At 45.3% G+C, this 20780-nt stretch overlaps 1 protein-coding gene across 1 annotated transcript; it reads right to left on the bottom strand.

Moving 5' to 3' along the window:
- Positions 1–7851: 7851 nt before the first annotated feature.
- Positions 7852–20202, bottom strand: tspan13b (tetraspanin 13b; the record flags this gene model as incomplete). The annotated part of the gene is made up of 6 exons (XM_083646315.1): positions 7852–7944; positions 8700–8810; positions 9661–9774; positions 9895–9975; positions 17122–17289; positions 20140–20202. The coding sequence occupies 6 exons, from the start codon at positions 20200–20202 to the stop codon at positions 7870–7872; spliced, it is 612 nt and encodes a 203-aa protein (XP_083502441.1). The 3' UTR covers positions 7852–7869.
- Between the last annotated feature and the right edge of the window lie 578 nt (positions 20203–20780).

Raw genomic sequence — 20780 nt, forward strand, 5'->3', positions numbered from 1 at the left:
GGAATAATGTGAACACATGTTGAAGACAGTTTAATTCTGTAGCTAATTTAGTTTTGAAAGATCGAAAGCAGGTTATTTCACCAACTTCTTGTTTCTGCACTGTTGAATGGGGATGTCATTGCTAACGATGACTGTGTTCTGTGAGGTAGGAACTGTGTGTAGGCCTACTTTGGTAGTTCATTACAACTTCAAGATCTGTACTTGTCTAGGTAGACTTTTGCAGTCTAAAATGTAAATTGCTACCTTCCAGATCTATGCTTTTTTACACTAAATAACTCTTACCCAAGTAGGAGGGAGAAGCCGTTTTGTAACATTTTCTCATGTTTATTTTGTAGGCACTTATAGGTGAGAGCTGTGTCTTATTTCAGCCATCCTTTTCTTAAGTAAGTTTAAGGCTGGGGATTAGTTTGATTTGTTGATGTTGGGGCCATGCTGTGCTATGAAACTAAACCTGCGACTTGTGAACTTGTGAAGGTTTGGCTGATCATCTTTGGGAGTGGGAAGAGTGGGGGCACTTTTGTGTTGCCGTCCCCTTCCCTGAGGCCCGTTCCAAACATAATTAGGGGGTCGCCCGCTTTTCTCGTTAGTCAGCACGTCGTCTGAGTGTGTATATATATATATATATATATATATATATATATATATATATATATATATATATATATATATATATATATTATATGTTTGTCTGGTGGGCAGTCTTTGTGCAGGTGGTAAATGGTGTTAGTCAAGGTGCCTTTGCATGGAGCTGAGGAAGCTCATGGTGGTAAAGCTGGTGGAGATGTTTGTTGGAGGTGGAGCCGGTCAGAGGGGACCAGTAAGACTGAGGAGGGGCGTGACAAGGCAGGGCCATCAGTAGCACCGTTTCTCCTCTTTCTGTGTAGACTGCTACCCTACAAGAGTCCCATCTCCCTACATAGACTTGCCTGTGACTCTGACTCCCAAGCCGTCTAAATCACTGATACAGACGTATGTACAAGTGTCACAGAAACATTTCAAAGCCACATATTGAGAAGAGTTCATAGCTTCTCGACGTCGGGGTTAGAAAGCTCGACGCTGCTCATAAATGCCTCTTTTCATCTGAAGTCTGTGCTGGTGATATTTTTTCCAGGTTAGAGCTCCCAGCCGTCAGAGCGCTCAACAGCGCCACTCTGGCCAAAGGCTCGGTAAAAAATATCACCAGCACAGACTTCAGATGAAAAGAGGCATTTATGAGCAGCGACAAGCTTTCTAACCCCGATGTCGAGAAGCTATGAACTCTTCTTCTCAATATGTGGCTTTGAAATGTTTCTGTGACACTTGTAAATACGTCTGTATCGCTGATTTAGACGGCTTGGGAGTCAGAGTGACAGGCAAGTCTATGTACGGAGACTCTTCTAGGGTAGCAGTCTACACAGAAAGAGGAGAAACGGTGCTACTGACGGCCCTGCCTTGTCACGCCCCTCCTCAGTCTTACTGGTCCCCTCTGACCGGCTCCACCTCCAACAAACATCTCCACCAGCTTTACCACCATGAGCTTCCTCAGCTCCATGCAAAGGCACCTTGACTAACACCATTTACCACCTGCACAAAGACTGCCCACCAGACAAACATATAATATATATATACACACACACACTCACAGACGACGTGCTGACGAATGAGAAAAGCAGACGAGCACCCAATTATGTTAGGAACCGGCCTCTGGGAACCGGACCGCAACACAAAAGTGCCCCCACTCTCCCCACTCCCAAGGATGATCAGCCAAACCACCATCACAAGTTCACAAGTAGCAGGTTTAGTTTCAGAGCACAGCATGGCCCCAACACAACTAACCAATCAAACTAATCCCCAGCCTTAAATTTACCTAAGAAAAGAAAATTATGGATTAAATAAGAGACACAGCTCTTACCTATAAGCTCCTACAAAATAAACATGAGAAAATGTTACAAAAAACTAAAGGGCTTCTCCCCCTACTTTCTGCTACTTGGGTAAGTGTTATTTACAGTGTACAAAAGTGTAGATCTGGAAGGTAACTATTTACAGTTTAGACTGCACAGGTCTACCAAGATAAAGACACATCTTAATAAAGTTCTGCAGAACTACTAAAGTAGGTCTACACACAGTTCCTACCTGACAGAACACAGCAGTCAGCACAGCAGCCATCATCGTTGGGAATGAGGAGAGCAAGGGGCGACAGGATGGCATCAGCTGGCTTAAATGCTCTCCACCAGCCAATCAGCCAGCAGCAATCTGACACCTGACCAGGCCAATTAGGATGAACACCACCTGCATCTCATTTCTCAATCACACACTGAAGCACACTGCAACACACACACACACACACACACACACACACACACACACACACACACACACACACACAGAGAAAGGAATAGGTAGGTAGGTAGGTAAGTACTTTATTAATCCGTGAGGAAATTCAGGTGTTCAGTATAGCAGCTCGCAGGCCAAAGACAAAATGAGACATGACATAGCACAAAAAACCAACAAACATGACAATACAGGCAATGCAGCCAGTACAAGACAGTAACATGACAGGCAGGTTTCAAGTTAAAGATTAAGAAGTAAGAGCCAATTCAAAGATTAAAAGAAAAATTTAAAAGTTACCACAATGCTAAGATACAATTGAACGGTAACTAAAATACTAAAAATACTAGTTGTCCAAAATTGCACAGTGCCCATATCTAATCAGATCAAATTGCACAATGCCCATACCTAGACCACAGCAGCGTCTGAGTAGCACTCAGACCCCCCTACTGTCACTACTGGTCTGGCGGGCCCCAGCCCGCATGTCCCCATCGCCCATGAGGCACACAGTCTCACCTTATAGTCCTGCTGCGTGCCGGCGATCTCCTGCCATCAACAGACTTATTAAACAGCCTGATGGCCGTGGGGACGAAGGACTTCCTGTGTCGCTCCGTCCGTGAGTTCAGGAATGATGAACACATGAGAGAAATATACAAGGACTGAATGTGAACATTAGCTTCTGTAGCTAATTGAGTTTATAATGACTCAGAGCTTGGGACACCTTGTATATTAGCCTGTATTATCCCATACATGTAAAAAGCAGCTGTGATGCCAAAGATTAGGCTTACAACATATACAGTATATAAAATATGTGATGATTAGTTCATTAACTATGGGCTTAATTATAAATGAGTTATGACTGAACGTTACTTCTGTTATAGCATTTCAGTCTGGAATATGGAATATCTTTCAATAATATTTATGACTAAAAGGCCAAAAGTAATCTCATGTGTAAGAAATGGCTGTTCTACATTGAGGTAGAAATTTAAATAATTAACTTGTTGGTTTTGGATTTATTTAGCTTCAAGAGTGCATGTTCGTGTGACCCTCAACACAGGCTTTGAGAATCCCGGCCACTTACTGATACTTATGCTTAAATTAACCCACTCATATTCTGGTTTATTTCAAGAAAAACATTTCGGATAGTGGAAATTCTAATTGGCTGGTAACTTTAAAATCTAGCAGCCATATTGGCAGGTGGTGAAAAAAGTTAATTTCAAGCCCTGCAGGGAGAGTGTGGTGACATAGGAGTGAGTGAGGAAAAGGATCAAATATTGGTGGTTAAGACTGAATAATGACATCACAACTGTTAATTTAAAATGAGTTATTCCTCTAAACCTGGCTTCAAATGCCCCAATTTTTTCGCGCTGGCGCCGTTCAGCCCTCAGCAAAATCTGGTAGCGAGGACTTTTTTTGTGGCCCTCTCTATCATCAAAGTTGCCCATCCATGGGTTACGGCATGACAATATTTGTTCGGCCCCCGGCAACAATCTGGGTTTCTCATGTGGCCCCCCATGAAAAATAGTTGCCCACCCCTGCCTTAGATGGTAAATCATCTCTTAGTCCTCTGTGACAGTATTCTCCTGTGTGTACCCTCTAACACAGGGGTGGGCAACTATTTTTCATGGGGCCCTCTCTATCATCAACTTTGATGATAGAGAGGGCCACAAAAAAATGTCCTCGCTACCAGATTTTGCTGAGGGCTGAACGGCCCCAGCACGAAAAATTTGGGGCATTTGAAGCAAGGTTTAGAGGAATAACTCATTTTAAATTAACAATTGTGATGTCATTATTCAGTCTTAACCACCAATATTTGATCCTTTTCCTCACTCACTCCTATGTCACCACCTGCTCTCCCTGCAGGGCTTGAAATTAACTTTTTTCACCACCTGCCAATATGGCTGCTAGATTTTAAAGTTACCAGCCAATTAGAATTTCCACTAGCCTAAATGTTTTTCTTGAAATAAACCAGAATATGAGTGGGTTAATTTAAGCATAAGTATCAGTAAGTGGCCCGGGATTCTCAAAGCCTGTGTTGAGGGTCACACAAGAACAAAAATGCACTCTTGAAGCTAAATAAATCCAAAACCAACAAGTTAATTATTTAAATTTCTACTTCAATGTAGAACAGTCATTTCTTACACATGAGATTACTTTTAGCCTTTTAGTCATAAATATTATTGAAAGATATTCCATATTCCAGACTGAAATGTTATAACAGAAGAGTATTGCCCAGAATGACATGAACATTTGGACACTTATTCAGCAGGTATATTGCATGTTGCGTTCAAGTGCACTGTAAAACATTTTTTTTTTTTTTCTCAATTCCATCGCGGGCCACACAGGGGGCGCCCGTATGTTGCCCATGTATGGTCTAGGGGTTAAGGCGGTCACCTTAACAACCGCATTGTATGCGGAGAAGTGCAGGTTCGATTCCTGCAGGGGATTTGAAGTCGTCTCCCCACCCCTCCCTCCTCTTAGTTTTCAATTAACCACACAATACAACATAAAGACCGAAATAGGCTACCTTGTTAATGTGTCTGTCGGAGACACGGCTTAACGTTAACATTTAATATGAGCCGAATATCAGCCTGCGCTCAGCTATGTATACAGGAAGTAAACCGGATATTCAGGTGGGTTGTGACGGTTGTTATTGTTGTCAAGTTAAAACTGTCTATACATGGACACGATTTTGCCACTTTGGCTACGGTAAATGAGACAATTATGCTTCAAATGTAGACTTTTGAAAACCTGAAGGTTTCCATACGACCTGGTCTCCATTTTGAGGTTGAGGCGATGTCTCGTCATAGACGCTGGGTTAGCAGGCTCAGCCCGGCTGGGGGCGTGGTCAGGGTGGGGTAAATCCCCCGCTGATCCATTCAGCAAAGTTAGAATTTAGCTGCTAGCCCAGCCCAGACAGACACGATCGGGGATTTGACCACCGCAGTAAACGCACATCTGAGCAGACATCTTGTGTTCTGCTCTAGAATCCCCAAACCTATTCTACACTCTCCCACTTCTGCTACCCTATACATACCTACAGTCCTAGTCATATATCAGAATCAGAATCACTTTTATTGCCAGTTTACAAGATTACATATGAGGAATTTGTCTTAGGTCATGTTCAGACTAGGAGGCCAAATCTGATTTGTGAACTTTAGTGACCTATTAATGATTCTATCCAGATTGGTTTTATGAGTCTGGACGCTCCAAGTCTGATTTGTGTCACTTGTCCCAAACCACATATGGAGGTAGTTTCCAATCTGCTTTCGACGCGCTGATCACCCAAATCAGATTTGAGAGTGTCTTTTGCAGGGGGCGGGGACTTGAAGAGCAGAGAGCAGACATGCAAACACTGCCAGAAACATTGTATGTTGGCTCATTGTATCTGGACACACAGATCCCACTTGAACACCGCCACCAAATCAGATTTGTGGCAGTGTGGACACACTCCCAAATCAGATTTGAGAAACCAATCAAGATAATGATGATTAATGACTTTAGCAGCAAATCAGATTTGCCTGTAATGTGAACATGGCCTTGGTGTCATTATGCAGCGTAGCGGTCATATCAATATTCAGATAAAGAAATAGGAAAAACAATAAAAAGACAATCACAACATTGCAAGTGCAGTCCAATATATACAATATATACATGAGTGGAGAAGTGTTCAGTAGGCATTAAATATTAATTTACATGAATTTACAGTCCAAGTTAAATAGGCATTAAAATAAGTATGAGTTACAGTCTAAGCGGTGTGCGATGAAGTTAGCAAGAGTAAAGTAATGCTATTAGTTCTGGTAGAAGAAGCAGCTGTACTTTAAGTGACGAGTGAAGTTTAGTTCCCCGTCCGGCCTATTTGAATGTCGCACACGTCACTTCCTGTTGAAATACGTGATCGTTCTCACTGTCACAAAAAAAGGACAAACTGGTGTGTGTCGTCCATGTGCACCGTTCAATAGATGAAACAACACGACTAACACAGATCACCGTGAGACAGCGTGGCCACTAGTGATGGGAATTACGGCTCTTTGGAGGGAGCCGGATCTTATGGCTCCGTTCCTTTCTGAGAGACGTTCAAAATAGCGGCTCCTCGTTCCCTTTTTCTTTTTTAATGGGGCGCGCACTATTGTTTATCTGTTTATCACTAGGATAATGATACGGTACGATTTGGATCAGATTTGATCTTAGACCCACCACTATTTCATTTAGCATCTGTGGACGGCAGCAGCATTAAATTACTCACAGTATGTCCAGACCTAATGTCAATGATCTGCATTGTAAATATGACACAAGGTGACACCATATCCATCTGCGCTTAGTCAGTGAATTTACTTCTTCTATGAAATGTGTTGTGTAAATAAAGTTGGCTTTCCTCGAATGCAGTTCATGCAACACTTCGCTGCTCAGAAAGTCATCAGATGCACTCCGCGGCGTAGCCCGTTTTGATATTAAGCATGCACCAGTAGCAATTAACGAGCGCACCTTATCCTCCCTGCTCAGCGGGCTAGCAGAGGGAGGGAGGTCTAACCTGTGTGTGGTGGGGAGCGGCAGGCAGTTAAATTTAGGCACAACATTAAAATGAACGGCTCTCAAGTAGGACTCGGTTCCCTTCGTTCATAGCAAAGAGCCGTTCAATAGATTCGGATCGTTCGCGAACGTCACATCACTAGTGGCCACACACGTGCATCGTACTTTCAAACACTGTCAAAATCATTTAGTCTGATAATTCATTATGCAGAGAAGTCGTTTCTGACATTATTGCACTGACTGTTCTGCAGAGTTCAGATGAAGAATGAAGAACGACAAAAAACAAAAACAAAAAGCAGTTCAGGATGGTCAGGTTCAACATTAGCAAGCAGGCTGCATAAATAGGTTTTGGAATATACAGCAGACTGTTATAGACAATATTCCCTCTTTTTCACCCACAAGTGCAGAACGTATGAATTCACTGTATACAGTATAATGCCGGGGCCCACTTTGAAATCTGACAATCTTCTGGACCAGTTGCACTTGAATTTAACTTAATTGAACTCTGGTCAAGGAATCAGCACGATGGAGCGACGGCAGGGAGGAGCGCCTGTGCGTCACTGATTCTACTAACGATGCTCATCAGATAGACTGAGCAACGCTGAAAGATCAGGACATTGGCTATCGGCCAAATTGTTATTTTAAACATTGGTATCCATATCGGCCCAGAACGTCACAATCGGTGCGTCTCTAGTTTCAGTGCGTTAGAAGTTTTCTATGCAGTCGTCATCTTTACCTCAACAACGGACGCATGTGATGCAGAGATGTAGATCCATGGAGGAGAGTTGAGGCTGTGGCAGCCCACCCGTGCCTCGGTCCAGACACCACGTCCACGCAGCTTCCTCCACATACAACAGGTTTTTTGTTTGTTTTTGTTTTGTTTTCAGAACACACCTCACTCTTGAAAACCAAACACTTGACAGGAGAACACCGTACACGTCTGCTGCAGCAAACGGTGGAAACACACAAGTCACTCTGGTATTTACAGGTAAAGCCCACAGAAGGTCCACAGGAGGAGTGGTGAGGTGACTCTCACAGGAAAGCACTGGGGTTCGCTCTGGGGTCCTTCTGGTTCCTGTAGCGATATGTGAGCCACACTCCCAGGATCTGAAACAAGGACACATGACAGTCAGCCAGTCACAGCCTTAGTTCAAGGCGCAGCACAAGTGTCATTGCTAGTTTACAACAGAGGTAGTTGTCATTTTCTAAAACCCCTCTGCATTGCAAAATGCAAATGACAGACTACTTAAAGGGATACAGCAAAATTTTGGGAGATTCGCCTATTTGTCATATTCCTGATAGTCAAACTAGAACGTAGATGCCTTTCTCTTCCCTGTGCGTGTCGTATAACGTGTGTTGTCCAGAGCACAAGTGGCTGTATCTACATCAGCGGAGCTTTTTATTTGTGTAGTACTGCAGGTGGCCTCTGCGCTGGTATTGCGCAATAGTCTCAAGAACGCATCGTCTCAAACTCTATCGAGTTCATTCTTCCAAGAACAACTAGCGAGAACGTTCTCCCCAAGAACACAAGAACAAGAATGCATTCTTGCTATTGAGAAAGGGCCCTTGTTTCAAGAGTGTCTGCAGCCAGCATGGCACAATGTATGTAGGCTATTGCCTCGTTAAGGACATGCACTGCTAGATATCTCTCTCTCTCTCTCTCTCTCTCTCTCTCTCTCTCTCTCTCTCTCTCTCTCTCTCTCTCTCTCTCTCTCTCTCTCTCTCTCTCTCTCTCTCTCTCTCTCTCTCTCTCTCTCTCTCTCTCTCTCTCTCTCTCTCCTGAGGCCCCCTGGTGGACGAGGCCTAAGGCAATTGCCTACCTATGCCTAATTGTAAAACCGCCACTGAGTTTGACCTCTGACCTCTGTGAAGCTGAAGAAGAGTCCGACCCCGCCCACGAAGCGAAGCACCTCGCCGGCGTGTTCCTGGATCCTGTCTGCACACGGCCGGCACGAGTGGCTGGGGAAGCAGGTCTGCAGAGGACCAGAGACACAACACTGAGACAAAACCAGGTGGATATAGGTGGTAGTGCCGTGTTGAGACGCAGAACCAGCGCCCCCCGCAGTTTGCTCTGCGGTGGTGCTGCTGCTGCTAATGTGTCAAGTGGATTTGGAGTTTCCGTGAGGAGGAGGGTTCACAATAAATCACTTCCTCAATCTTTTTTCAACCGTAAGTCTCTTTCAACACATTCTACGCAAAATGTTATGTTTTGTTAGGCCTCCGCCGGCGATAGCATTATGGTTTCGGGTTCCATCCGTACCAGCGTTTCTGGAAAATGCATGGGTTTTGCCATCCTGAATAAACCATTTGTATTCACCCTATGTAGCCACGCCCACTTGACCCATTTGTGTTACAACTTCCTGTTTAAAAAAACATGGTTTTGCCTGCAGGTCAAACCAGAGATCGTCTCTGGTCAAACATAGTGAATCACTGGAAGCAGACTGCGGGGATAAGCTCTGCCACAGGAAGTGTCAACACAATCGGTTCCGATTGTCTTTACACTTCCTGTTAGTCTGTCTCTTCTACATAAGGTGAATAGGAGTGTTGGTGTCAGACATACAGCTTCCTGTTAGTCTGTCTCTTCTACATAAGGTGAATGGGAGTGTTGGTGCCAGACATACAGCGTCACAGGCTGTTAGTCTGTCTCTTCTACATAAGGTGAATGGGAGTGTTGGTGCCAGACATACAGCGTCACAGGCTGTTAGTCTGTCTCTTCTACATAAGGTGAATGGGAGTGTTGGTGCCAGACATACAGCGTCACAGGCTGTTAGTCTGTCTCTTCTACATAAGGTGAATGGGAGTGTTGGTGCCAGACAGACATACAGCGTCACAGGTCCCGTTCACGTCCACCTGCTTGAAGCCACAGCAGTTGAGGCTTTTCTCCACGTCTCTCTGGGTGCTCAGAGAGTTATTCCAGCCGACCTCCAGCAGCTCATTCTACAACACAGAGAGAGGAACAAGCATTTCTACAACCGCTCTGCAACAAACAGCCAGCTCTCTGTGAGGTAAAGAGACGGTTAAGAGTCAGTTAAGAGTGTGAAGAGGTGGAGGTCCTACCTGCTGTTCTGTGTTGATGGCCAAACAGGCGCTGGAAACAGAGAACTGCACGATAAACACCAGGAACAGGACGATCATGTACTGGGCTTCACTGTCAAGGAACACCACCAAACATACACACCTGAACACCATCAAATATACACACCTGAACACCACCAACCATGATGCATCCGTTTAGAACTCTGAGGTCGTTTATTTTCCACTTGCTAATAGGAAAAATCTAATAAAACGGGCGTCAACTCAGAGTTCCTACTCGCAAACCCAGGTATGATTTCTCTACCTCTAGTTGCTCCCAGCTTGTCATTTGACATGACAATTTCAACATGGCCACCCACATCATATATGGTGGGAAAAATAAGATTGGATGAATTTAAAACAATTTGGCAATTTTATCTTTTTATTTTCAACAATAGTATGCTTTCAGACCAATCAGCATACCAATACAGTAGTTGGTTAAACCTAAAAATTAGCTGTTAGCTGTCTAATAGTTTACAGCAAAATCGAAGGGAGATGCATGTAAAAGTGCGGACACTTATTTCCAACATGGTCCCTGGTCTTAAAAACTGGTTCTTAAAACCGCTCAGAGAATTGGCAGACTTCATTTGGTTCGGGATCTTGTTCCACTCCTCAGCCCCCGTATAGAGGAAAGTACTTCTCCACACCTTGCTGTTTAGATTAGGTAGTTTCAAGTCCGCTACACCTGCTCTCGTGTTCAGGCTATGAGTGTCCCCGAACAAACTGAAAATACTTAGTAAAGTAAGTAATTTGGACAAAGGTCATGCAATATTTTATAGACCACGATGAGTTTTAACTGTTGAACTCTACTTTCAACGGGGAGCCAATTCAACTCTTTAAAATGGTTTGGGCTAACATGCGTTCTTGTACTGAGGTTAAGAATAACCCTCATTAGTTTGTTTTGTGCTTTTTGAAGCTTGTCTTTTGATCTTTTAGTGAAGCCACTGTACCAGGATAAGCAGGTGTAGTCATAATGAGCCACTGTACCAGGATAAGCAGGAGGATAAGCAGGTGTATCATAATGACATTGAATTAACGATGTAGCTAAAAGCTTCTTGGTCTTCTTGTCAAGGATAATATTCTTATCAAATACTTTGTCCTTGAGTGGATTTTCCCAATGACAGAGAGATGCCACAGCCTCACTTGTCATACTCTGATCCAGAGAGGTGCCACAGCCTCACTTGTCATACTCTGATCCAGAGAGGTGCCACAGCCTCACTTGTCATACTCTGATCCAGAGAGATGCCACAGCCTCACTTGTCATACTCTGATCCAGAGAGGTGCCACAGCCTCACTTGTCATACTCTGATCCAGAGAGATGCCACAGCCTCACTTGTCATACTCTGATCCAGAGAGATGCCACAGCCTCACTTGTCATACTCTGATCCAGAGAGATGCCACAGCCTCACTTGTCATACTCTGATCCAGAGAGATGCCACAGCCTCACTTGTCATACTCTGATCCAGAGAGGTGCCACAGCCTCACTTGTCATACTCTGATCCAGAGAGGTGCCACAGCCTCACTTGTCATACTCTGATGCAGAGAGGTGCCACAGCCTCACTTGTCATACTCTGATCCAGAGAGATGCCACAGCCTCACTTGTCATACTCTGATCCAGAGAGGTGCCACAGCCTCACTTGTCATACTCTGATCCAGAGAGATGCCACAGCCTCACTTGTCATACTCTGATCCAGAGAGATGCCACAGCCTCACTTGTCATACTCTGATCCAGAGAGGTGCCACAGCCTCACTTGTCATACTCTGATCCAGAGAGATGCCACAGCCTCACTTGTCATACTCTGATCCAGAGAGGTGCCACAGCCTCACTTGTCATACTCTGATCCAGAGAGATGCCACAGCCTCACTTGTCATACTCTGATCCAGAGAGATGCCACAGCCTCACTCTTCATACTCTGATCCAGAGAGATGCCACAGCCTCACTTGTCATACTCTGATCCAGAGAGGTGCCACAGCCTCACTTGTCATACTCTGATCCAGAGAGATGCCACAGCCTCACTTGTCATACTCTGATCCAGAGAGATGCCACAGCCTCACTTGTCATACTCTGATCCAGAGAGATGCCACAGCCTCACTCTTCATACTCTGATCCAGAGAGATGCCACAGCCTCACTTGTCATACTCTGATCCAGAGAGGTGCCACAGCCTCACTTGTCATACTCTGATCCAGAGAGATGCCACAGCCTCACTTGTCATACTCTGATCCAGAGAGATGCCACAGCCTCACTTGTCATACTCTGATCCAGAGAGATGCCACAGCCTCACTCTTCATACTCTGATCCAGAGAGATGCCACAGCCTCACTTGTCATACTCTGATCCAGAGAGGTGCCACAGCCTCACTTGTCATACTCTGATCCAGAGAGATGCCACAGCCTCACTTGTCATACTCTGATCCAGAGAGATGCCACAGCCTCACTCTTCATACTCTGATCCAGAGAGGTGCCACAGCCTCACTTGTCATACTCTGATCCAGAGAGATGCCACAGCCTCACTTGTCATACTCTGATCCAGAGAGATGCCACAGCCTCACTTGTCATACTCTGATCCAGAGAGATGCCACAGCCTCACTCTTCATACTCTGATCCAGAGAGATGCCACAGCCTCACTTGTCATACTCTGATCCAGAGAGATGCCACAGCCTCACTCTTCATACTCTGATCCAGAGAGATGCCACAGCCTCACTTGTCATACTCTGATCCAGAGAGGTGCCACAGCCTCACTTGTCATACTCTGATCCAGAGAGGTGCCACAGCCTCACTTGTCATACTCTGATCCAGAGAGATTCCACAGCCTCACTTGTCATACTCTGATCCAGAGAGGTGCCACAGCCTCACTCTTCATACTCTGATCCAGAGAGGTGCCACAGCCTCACTTGTCATACTCTGATCCAGAGAGATGCCACAGCCTCACTTGTCATACTCTAATCCAGAGAGGTGCCACAGCCTCACTTGTCATACTCTGATCCAGAGAGGTGCCACAGCCTCACTTGTCATACTCTGATCCAGAGAGGTGCCACAGCCTCACTTGTCATACTCTGATCCAGAGAGATGCCACAGCCTCACTTGTCATACTCTGATCCAGAGAGGTGCCACAGCCTCACTTGTCATACTCTGATCCAGAGAGATGCCACAGCCTCACTTGTCATACTCTGATCCAGAGAGATGCCACAGCCTCACTCTTCATACTCTGATCCAGAGAGGTGCCACAGCCTCACTCTTCATACTCTGATCCAGAGAGATGCCACAGCCTCACTCATCATACTCTGATCCAGAGAGGTGCCACAGCCTCACTTGTCATACTCTGATCCAGAGAGATGCCACAGCCTCACTTGTCATACTCTGATCCAGAGAGGTGCCACAGCCTCACTTGTCATACTCTGATCCAGAGAGATGCCACAGCCTCACTTGTCATACTCTGATCCAGAGAGGTGCCACAGCCTCACTTGTCATACTCTGATCCAGAGAGATGCCACAGCCTCACTTGTCATACTCTGATCCAGAGAGATGCCACATCCTCACTTGTCATACTCTGATCCAGAGAGATGCCACAGCCTCACTTGTCATACTCTGATCCAGAGAGGTGCCACAGCCTCACTTGTCATACTCTGATCCAGAGAGGTGCCACAGCCTCACTTGTCATACTCTGATCCAGAGAGATGCCACAGCCTCACTTGTCATACTCTGATCCAGAGAGGTGCCACAGCCTCACTTGTCATACTCTGATCCAGAGAGATGCCACAGCCTCACTTGTCATAATACTGCGATAATACTGGACCTCTTGTAATTGTTTTCCACTGGAAAACTGTGTTGGTCCCTTAATTTATGCTTTGATCCAAAAACAATACATTACATTACATTACATTACATTACATTACATTACGTCATTTGGCAGATGCTTTTATCCAAAGCGACTTACAATAACACATTTTTGTCAGCAATAGAGCAATCAACTATGCAGCACAGTCTATGATAACTACAACTTCTGAAGGAACAGTGGTACAAGTTTAGTTTAGTTTAGTTTTTTTTTTGAAAGATAGAGAAAGAAGTTAGATCAAGAAGGGCCCAGATGGAGCCTGAAAAGGTGAGTCTTTAGTCTTTTCCGAAAGATCGGCAGTGTTTCAGCTGTCCTGACCGAAGGTGGAAGCTTACATTCAGATTTTCCTAAGTGCAGGATAGCTTATTGTTGCATAACCATGTGTTTACATTATGACGCTCTTTGCTAAGTGATGATCTGACTGATTCTAAGTGTAACTGAGTTGAATCAGCGCGGATTCCTCGCGAGTCCCGAGTGGTAGCGAGTGGATTGGTTAAACTCACTCCCCAGGTATGAAGGCATGTTAATCAGCTCCGCCAAGGGAGCTAGCTCTCTTGGTGTTGCGGTTAACATGTCTGACTCCCAAGCCGAGGGTCGGCAGTTCGAATCCACCCCTGGGCAAGCCCTTAACATGGGTTGCTGCAAGTACCACCTACATAAGCACTCTCCGGTTACCAACAAGGCGGAATCGTACAGAAATAAAGGACACGAGCTCGAACACACGTAGGTCGGAAATAACGTGTTTCCCACTTCCCACCTCCGACCATAAAACGAATGCAGCATTAGTCACACAAATGCTGTTCTTTTCTTCCCAAATACTGTATGGGAAGTTGAATATCACAGAGTAGGGATGCACGATGATATCAGCACCTCATCGGGATCGGCCAATAAAGGCTTTAAAATAAAATATCGGCATCGGCCGGAAACGAACAAACAAATCTGCCGACAGGCTGATCAAATGACGCTTTATATGCTCATATGACAAGCTGATCAAATGACGCTTTATATGCTCATATGCTCGACTTAAGTAGGATGAATCTTAGTTTTGTTTGAAGGAAAATGTTATATACCAGAAATAAAAAGATGTTTTCTTATTTTGTCCAGTGAATGTGTACATTTGTAAAAGCATTGTATTTATGCCTGCATCTGCCAGTGGGCCATCATGATAAGAATAGACATAATAATGTGTTAATTCCACTACAGGAGAGACTCTCTGAAATTAGGTGGAAAAAATCTGCATACATATCGATAATGTGCCAAAGGAGTTGGAAAATATCGGCAAAAACATCCAATATCGTGCATCTCTATTTTATGTTTATGACCATTCAAGTTCTGTACATTTCTAGAATAAATGTGTGATACCTGGATAAAAAGCGTCAGTGTGAATGCCTGAGTGACTGTAGAGGAGAGACTGACTGTAGGGGAGAGACTGACTTTAGAGGAGAGACCGGCTGTAGAGGAGAGACTGACTGTACAGGAGAGACTGACTGTAGGGGAGAGACTGACTTTAGAGGAGAGACCGGCTGTAGAGGAGAGACTGCAGACAGAGGAGAGACTGACTGTAGAGGAGAGACTGCAGACAGAGGAGAGACTGGCTGTAGAGGGGAGACTGACTGTAGAGGAGAGACTGACTGTAGAGGAGAGACTGCAGACAGAGGAGAGACTGGCTGTAGAGGAGAGACTGGCTGTAGAGGAGAGACTGCACACAGAGGAGAGACTGCACACAGAGGGGTGACTGGCTGTAGAGGGGTGACTGGCTGTAGAGGAGAGACTGCAGACAGAGGAGAGACTGACTGTAGAGGAGAGACTGCAGACAGAGGAGAGACTGACTGTAGAGGAGAGACTGCACACAGAGGAGAGACTGGCTGTAGAGGAGAGACTGGCTGTAGAGGAGAGACTGCACACAGAGGAGAGACTGCACACAGAGGGGTGACTGGCTGTAGAGGGGTGACTGGCTGTAGAGGAGAGACTGCAGACAGAGGAGAGACTGACTGTAGAGGAGAGACTGCACACAGAGGAGAGACTGCACACAGAGGGGTGACTGGCTGTAGAGGAGAGACTGCAGACAGAGGAGAGACTGGCTGTAGAGGAGAGACTGGCTGTAGAGGAGAGACTGGCTGTAGAGGGGTGACTGGCTGTAGAGGAGAGACTGCAGACAGAGGAGAGACTGGCTGTAGAGGAGAGACTGGCTGTAGAGGAGAGACTGGCTGTAGAGGAGAGACTGGCTGTAGAGGAGAGACTGGCTGTAGAGGAGAGACTGGCTGTAGAGGAGAGACTGGCTGTAGAGGAGAGACTGGCTGTAGAGGAGAGACTGGCTGTAGAGGGGTGACTGGCTGTAGAGGAGAGACTGGCTGTAGAGGAGAGACTGGCTGTAGAGGAGAGACTGGCTGTAGAGGAGAGACTGGCTGTAGAGGGGTGACTGGCTGTAGAGGAGAGACTGGCTGTAGAGGAGAGACTGCACACAGAGGGGTGAGTGCTGCTATCTGTGCTTTGCTACAGTGTGAAATATAATACTGCGCTCACATATCCAGTTGCACAATTAAAGCAACATGAATTTTCCACAACACAGTGAAGAGGGTATAGAAGGTTAGTGTTGTTGGATCAGTAACATGACCCGCATTAAATGACTGACTTACAAAATAATAAGAATAATACTTCTGTAAAAAGTGTATTTTATTGGAATGCTATTTTGGGAGTTTTGGTGTTCGAAAGTCCAAAGATGACAGGTGGCACAACCATCTCAATACAAACAATAAAAAGTGCAATAGGAAGGTGAATTTTCTCAAAGCAATTAATAATCAATTAGACATTTGCATTTTAGACACTGCTGTAGCTGATGTCTTTAGGTTTTTAGTAGTGGCAAATGCAGTGAAAGTGCTCTATTTAAATATTTTATAAGGTTTGCTGCACTTCGTTTTCTGGGTGGTAAGACTTAAATCTTGTCAGAAAATATGAATGCCATCTTAAAAGTCTGACTGTGCACAAATACTGAAGCACAATTTAAAAATATAGCTAATATTGAAATTTATTTTTCTGTCCCACAATATAATTGTCACATCTTCAACTCAATCACCAGAATAAAATGCTGTCATTGTACGTTTCTGCGATCCACAGATACGTACAATCTCAACGTACATTTGAGACAATTAACGGCGGTTAATTTGAAAACCTCGCCCCTTCCAACATATTTAACAACATTGGTTATGTTTAGGCAAGTAAAACAAATTGGTTAAGGTTAAGGTTATGGTTTTAGCATAAATAGCAGAATCTATGAGCTGTATAATCATGGGCGATTCTAAGGCTTAGACTGTGACCTTGACCCTGTGACCTTGACCCTGTAACCTTCAGGTGAGCTGGCTTCCTGCTGGCTTAAAGGATACGAAGAAGAGCAGGACCTGGTGGTGCTTCATGGCTCCGATGAGACCCGCCAGGGCCACGAAGAAGAGGAAGACACCCACGCCGATGACCCCGCCCACCACCTGGAAGCTGGACACCAGGCCGAACCACTTCCCGTACGCCGCCATGCCCATCATCAGCAGACTCACCATCTGACACAGGAGAAACCACACTGGAGACATTATGGACATAGCCAGCATGATGTCCATCTGACACAGGAGAAACCACACTGGAGACATTATGGACATAGCCACCATGATGTCCATCTGACACAGGAGAAACCACACTGGAGACATTATGGACATAGCCAGCCACCATGATGTCCATCTGACACAGGAGAAACCACACTGGAGACATTATGGACATAGCCAGCATGATGTCCATCTGACACAGGAGAAAGCAGTTGACTGGAAGCAGACTGTGGGGAGAAGCTCTGCCATTGGCTTCGAACATTTGAGTCAGAGTGAAGGGAAATCCCTTTCTACTTCCTGCGTGTCGCTCTCAAATGCCTCCTCCGCTGTCAAACAACAACAACACAAGCTAACAAGCTACATGCTGAAAATGGGAAGTTTTGATGAAGATTTGGATTGTGCAATAAAACAGGCCTGCTTGGTTTTGGTGGGTGGTTGTAAAGATAACAGAGCCTTTTTCCCGCATGACCAGAGTGTCTCAAAGTTGGTCAAAATAAGGCAGGATATCTGCTCATTTCCCCCAATCACCAGCCTCAGTTTATGTTTCCGAGATTCCTGATTGGTTGAATACCATCGAACTTCGTTCCGGGCTAAAATTCACCACCCGTACAGTTGTCATGAACATCAATCAGTCAAAATAGTCATTCTCTAATTGTGTTAATTTCTTGTAAATGAAATAATGGTGCAGTTGAACATCAGTTTGCTGGGAACCTCCTCAATGACCCCTGGTGATTCCCAGAGCCCACGTTCAGAACCACTGATCTAACAGCTGTTGAAGAGGCTTTTCCAGCCGACAAGAACAACATTATTGGAGAAACACTGAATACCTTGAATTTTTATTGCATGAAAATGGTCCGAATTCAACATTCAATATGTGGCTTCAATTGAAAAACTCCAAACCTAGAGGGTTGAAGCCTATATAGTGGATATAGGCTACACAACACCAACAACGCTGAATAGGGTTTATCTCCTATAGGCTACTGATGGCAGCAGTGACAAGAAGAAGCAAAGAGGGTCCAAAGAGCGATGTTATGATGCCAGCCAGACATGTGCTGCTGTGCCCATGTGAAAGTTGACTAGTCATAAAACACAGTCACAAACAACACCTGACCCCAGAACAGTGACAGCTGTTTGAACCCAGAGCAGCCACAGCTGTTTGGCTGAACCCAGAGCAGCCACAGCTGTTTGACTGAACCCAAAGCAGCCACAGCTGTTTGACTGAACCCAAAGCAGCCACAGCTGTTTGAACCCAGAGCAGCCACAGCTGTTTGGCTGAACCCAAAGCAGCCACAGCTGTTTGACTGAACCCAAAGCAGCCACAGCTGTTTGACTGAACCCAAAGCAGCCACAGCTGTTTGACTGAACCCAGAGCAGCCACAGCTGTTTGACTGAACCCAAAGCAGCCACAGCTGTTTGGCTGAACCCAGAGCAGACACAGCTGTTTGGCTGAACCCAAAGCAGCCACAGCTGTTTGACTGAACCCAGAGCAGCCACAGCTGTTTGGCTGAACCCAAAGCAGCCACAGCTGTTTGACTGAACCCAGAGCAGCCACAGCTGTTTGACTGAACCCAAAGCAGCCACAGCTGTTTGACTGAACCCAGAGCAGCCACAGCTGTTTGACTGAACCCAGAGCAGCCACAGCTGTTTGGCTGAACCCAAAGCAGCCACAGCTGTTTGACTGAACCCAGAGCAGCCACAGCTGTTTGACTGAACCCAAAGCAGCCACAGCTGTTTGACTGAACCCAGAGCACAGCTGTTTGACTGAACCCAGAGCAGCCACAGCTGTTTGGCTGAACCCAGAGCAGACACAGCTGTTTGGCTGAACCCAGAGCAGACACAGCTGTTTGACTGAACCCAGAGCAGACACAGCTGTTTGGCTGAACCCAGAGCAGACACAGCTGTTTGACTGAACCCAGAGCAGCCACAGCTGTTTGAACCCAGAGCAGCCACAGCTGTTTGAACCCAGAGCAGCCACAGCTGTTTGAACCCAGAGCAGCCACAGCTGTTTGGCTGAACCCAGAGCAGACACAGCTGTTTGGCTGAACCCAGAGCAGCCACAGCTGTTTGGCTGAACCCAGAGCAGTGACAGCTGTTTGAACCCAGAGCAGCCACAGCTGTTTGGCTGAACCCAGAGCAGCCACAGCTGTTTGAACCCAGAGCAGTGACAGCTGTTTGGCTGAACCCAGAACAGCGAGATTTCAAACCGTCACTCTGCAAAAGGAAGTGTTGCTTTCAACACATCTGGGGGGTGATCTCTGACTTCCAGTTTGGTATATTATTAATATTATACAAGCTCTCCATGTAGTGGCCATTTTTGAGGGCCTATAGTCGCCTTTTATAGACGATATACTCTGCTGTCGTGCGGTGATATGAGTTGAGTTGAGAGCAGCAGAGATAAGCGCTATCAGCACTGGAAGGCAAAGCTGAACACAGGACGTCCTCTGCATTCTTATATAATCAAACGACTGAAGGGGTGAAATGGCTCAGAAACTATAGTCACCTTCTAGAAGAATCTGGGTGTTTTTATTGGTTTTATTGCTCGTTATGTTGATTTGACCACGTGGTACATGTCAGTCTACATCTTTAGCCTATTCCAGCCAAGGTAACGTTACCGGCGTGAATAATTGATCATAATTGATAATTGATTAAATAAGGGCAGTGTAGTCACCGCTGTATTGATAACAACAACCTCATGTTTCCTACACTGGATTCACGCTCACAGGATCGATGGGCAAAAACACACCATCTATTTGCATAAGCGGCACTAAAATAGTCCATATGGCAACATGTCATTGTGCTATGGATACTCACAACATAGAGGATGTTGAGCGCACACAGGGAGTGTTTGGAGCAGGTGAACCCGGCGCAGCCCATCTCAGTGCCTGACTGAAGAAACCCGCAAGACCGGAATGTAGAAATAATAAACCAAGAATAAATAAATCTTGTCTAAAAGAACAAACCCTGGCTTAAAGCATTAATTTGTGCTTTCCTGTGGTCGCCCAGTTGCAGGTCTAGTCTAATTGAGGACGGAGGTCGGAGATACGTCAAGACAGCGTAAGACACGATTAGAAAAGGAAGTTAGGAAATTGGCCTTCAAAATGAAAGCACGAACCTGTCACTTTAAGATGTGCTGTGTTTTTATGGCCGTCAAATAGTGAAGGTCCCATTTGTAAGATAAGACGAAACGTTATTGATCCTCAGTGCGGAATCAGCCAATAGCATCAGGATAGCTACAGCAAAGAATAGATGATAGTTCTTTCTCTCACTATTAGCCTACATCAATTTATGCAAACTATTATTAATTATATGACTAAATTGTGGTAGAATACAAATACCCCCAGGTTAGCATACACCCTATATCCATTAATATGATCTAATCTGTTTAGCATCTGTTGCATCACATTCATCAATGACGTGACAATCCAGGCTTTATTTTGAAAGCAGAAATGCGT

This window comes from Poromitra crassiceps (genome assembly GCF_964638095.1).
Source record: "Poromitra crassiceps genome assembly, chromosome: 11".
Lineage (NCBI taxonomy): Eukaryota > Metazoa > Chordata > Actinopteri > Beryciformes > Melamphaidae > Poromitra > Poromitra crassiceps.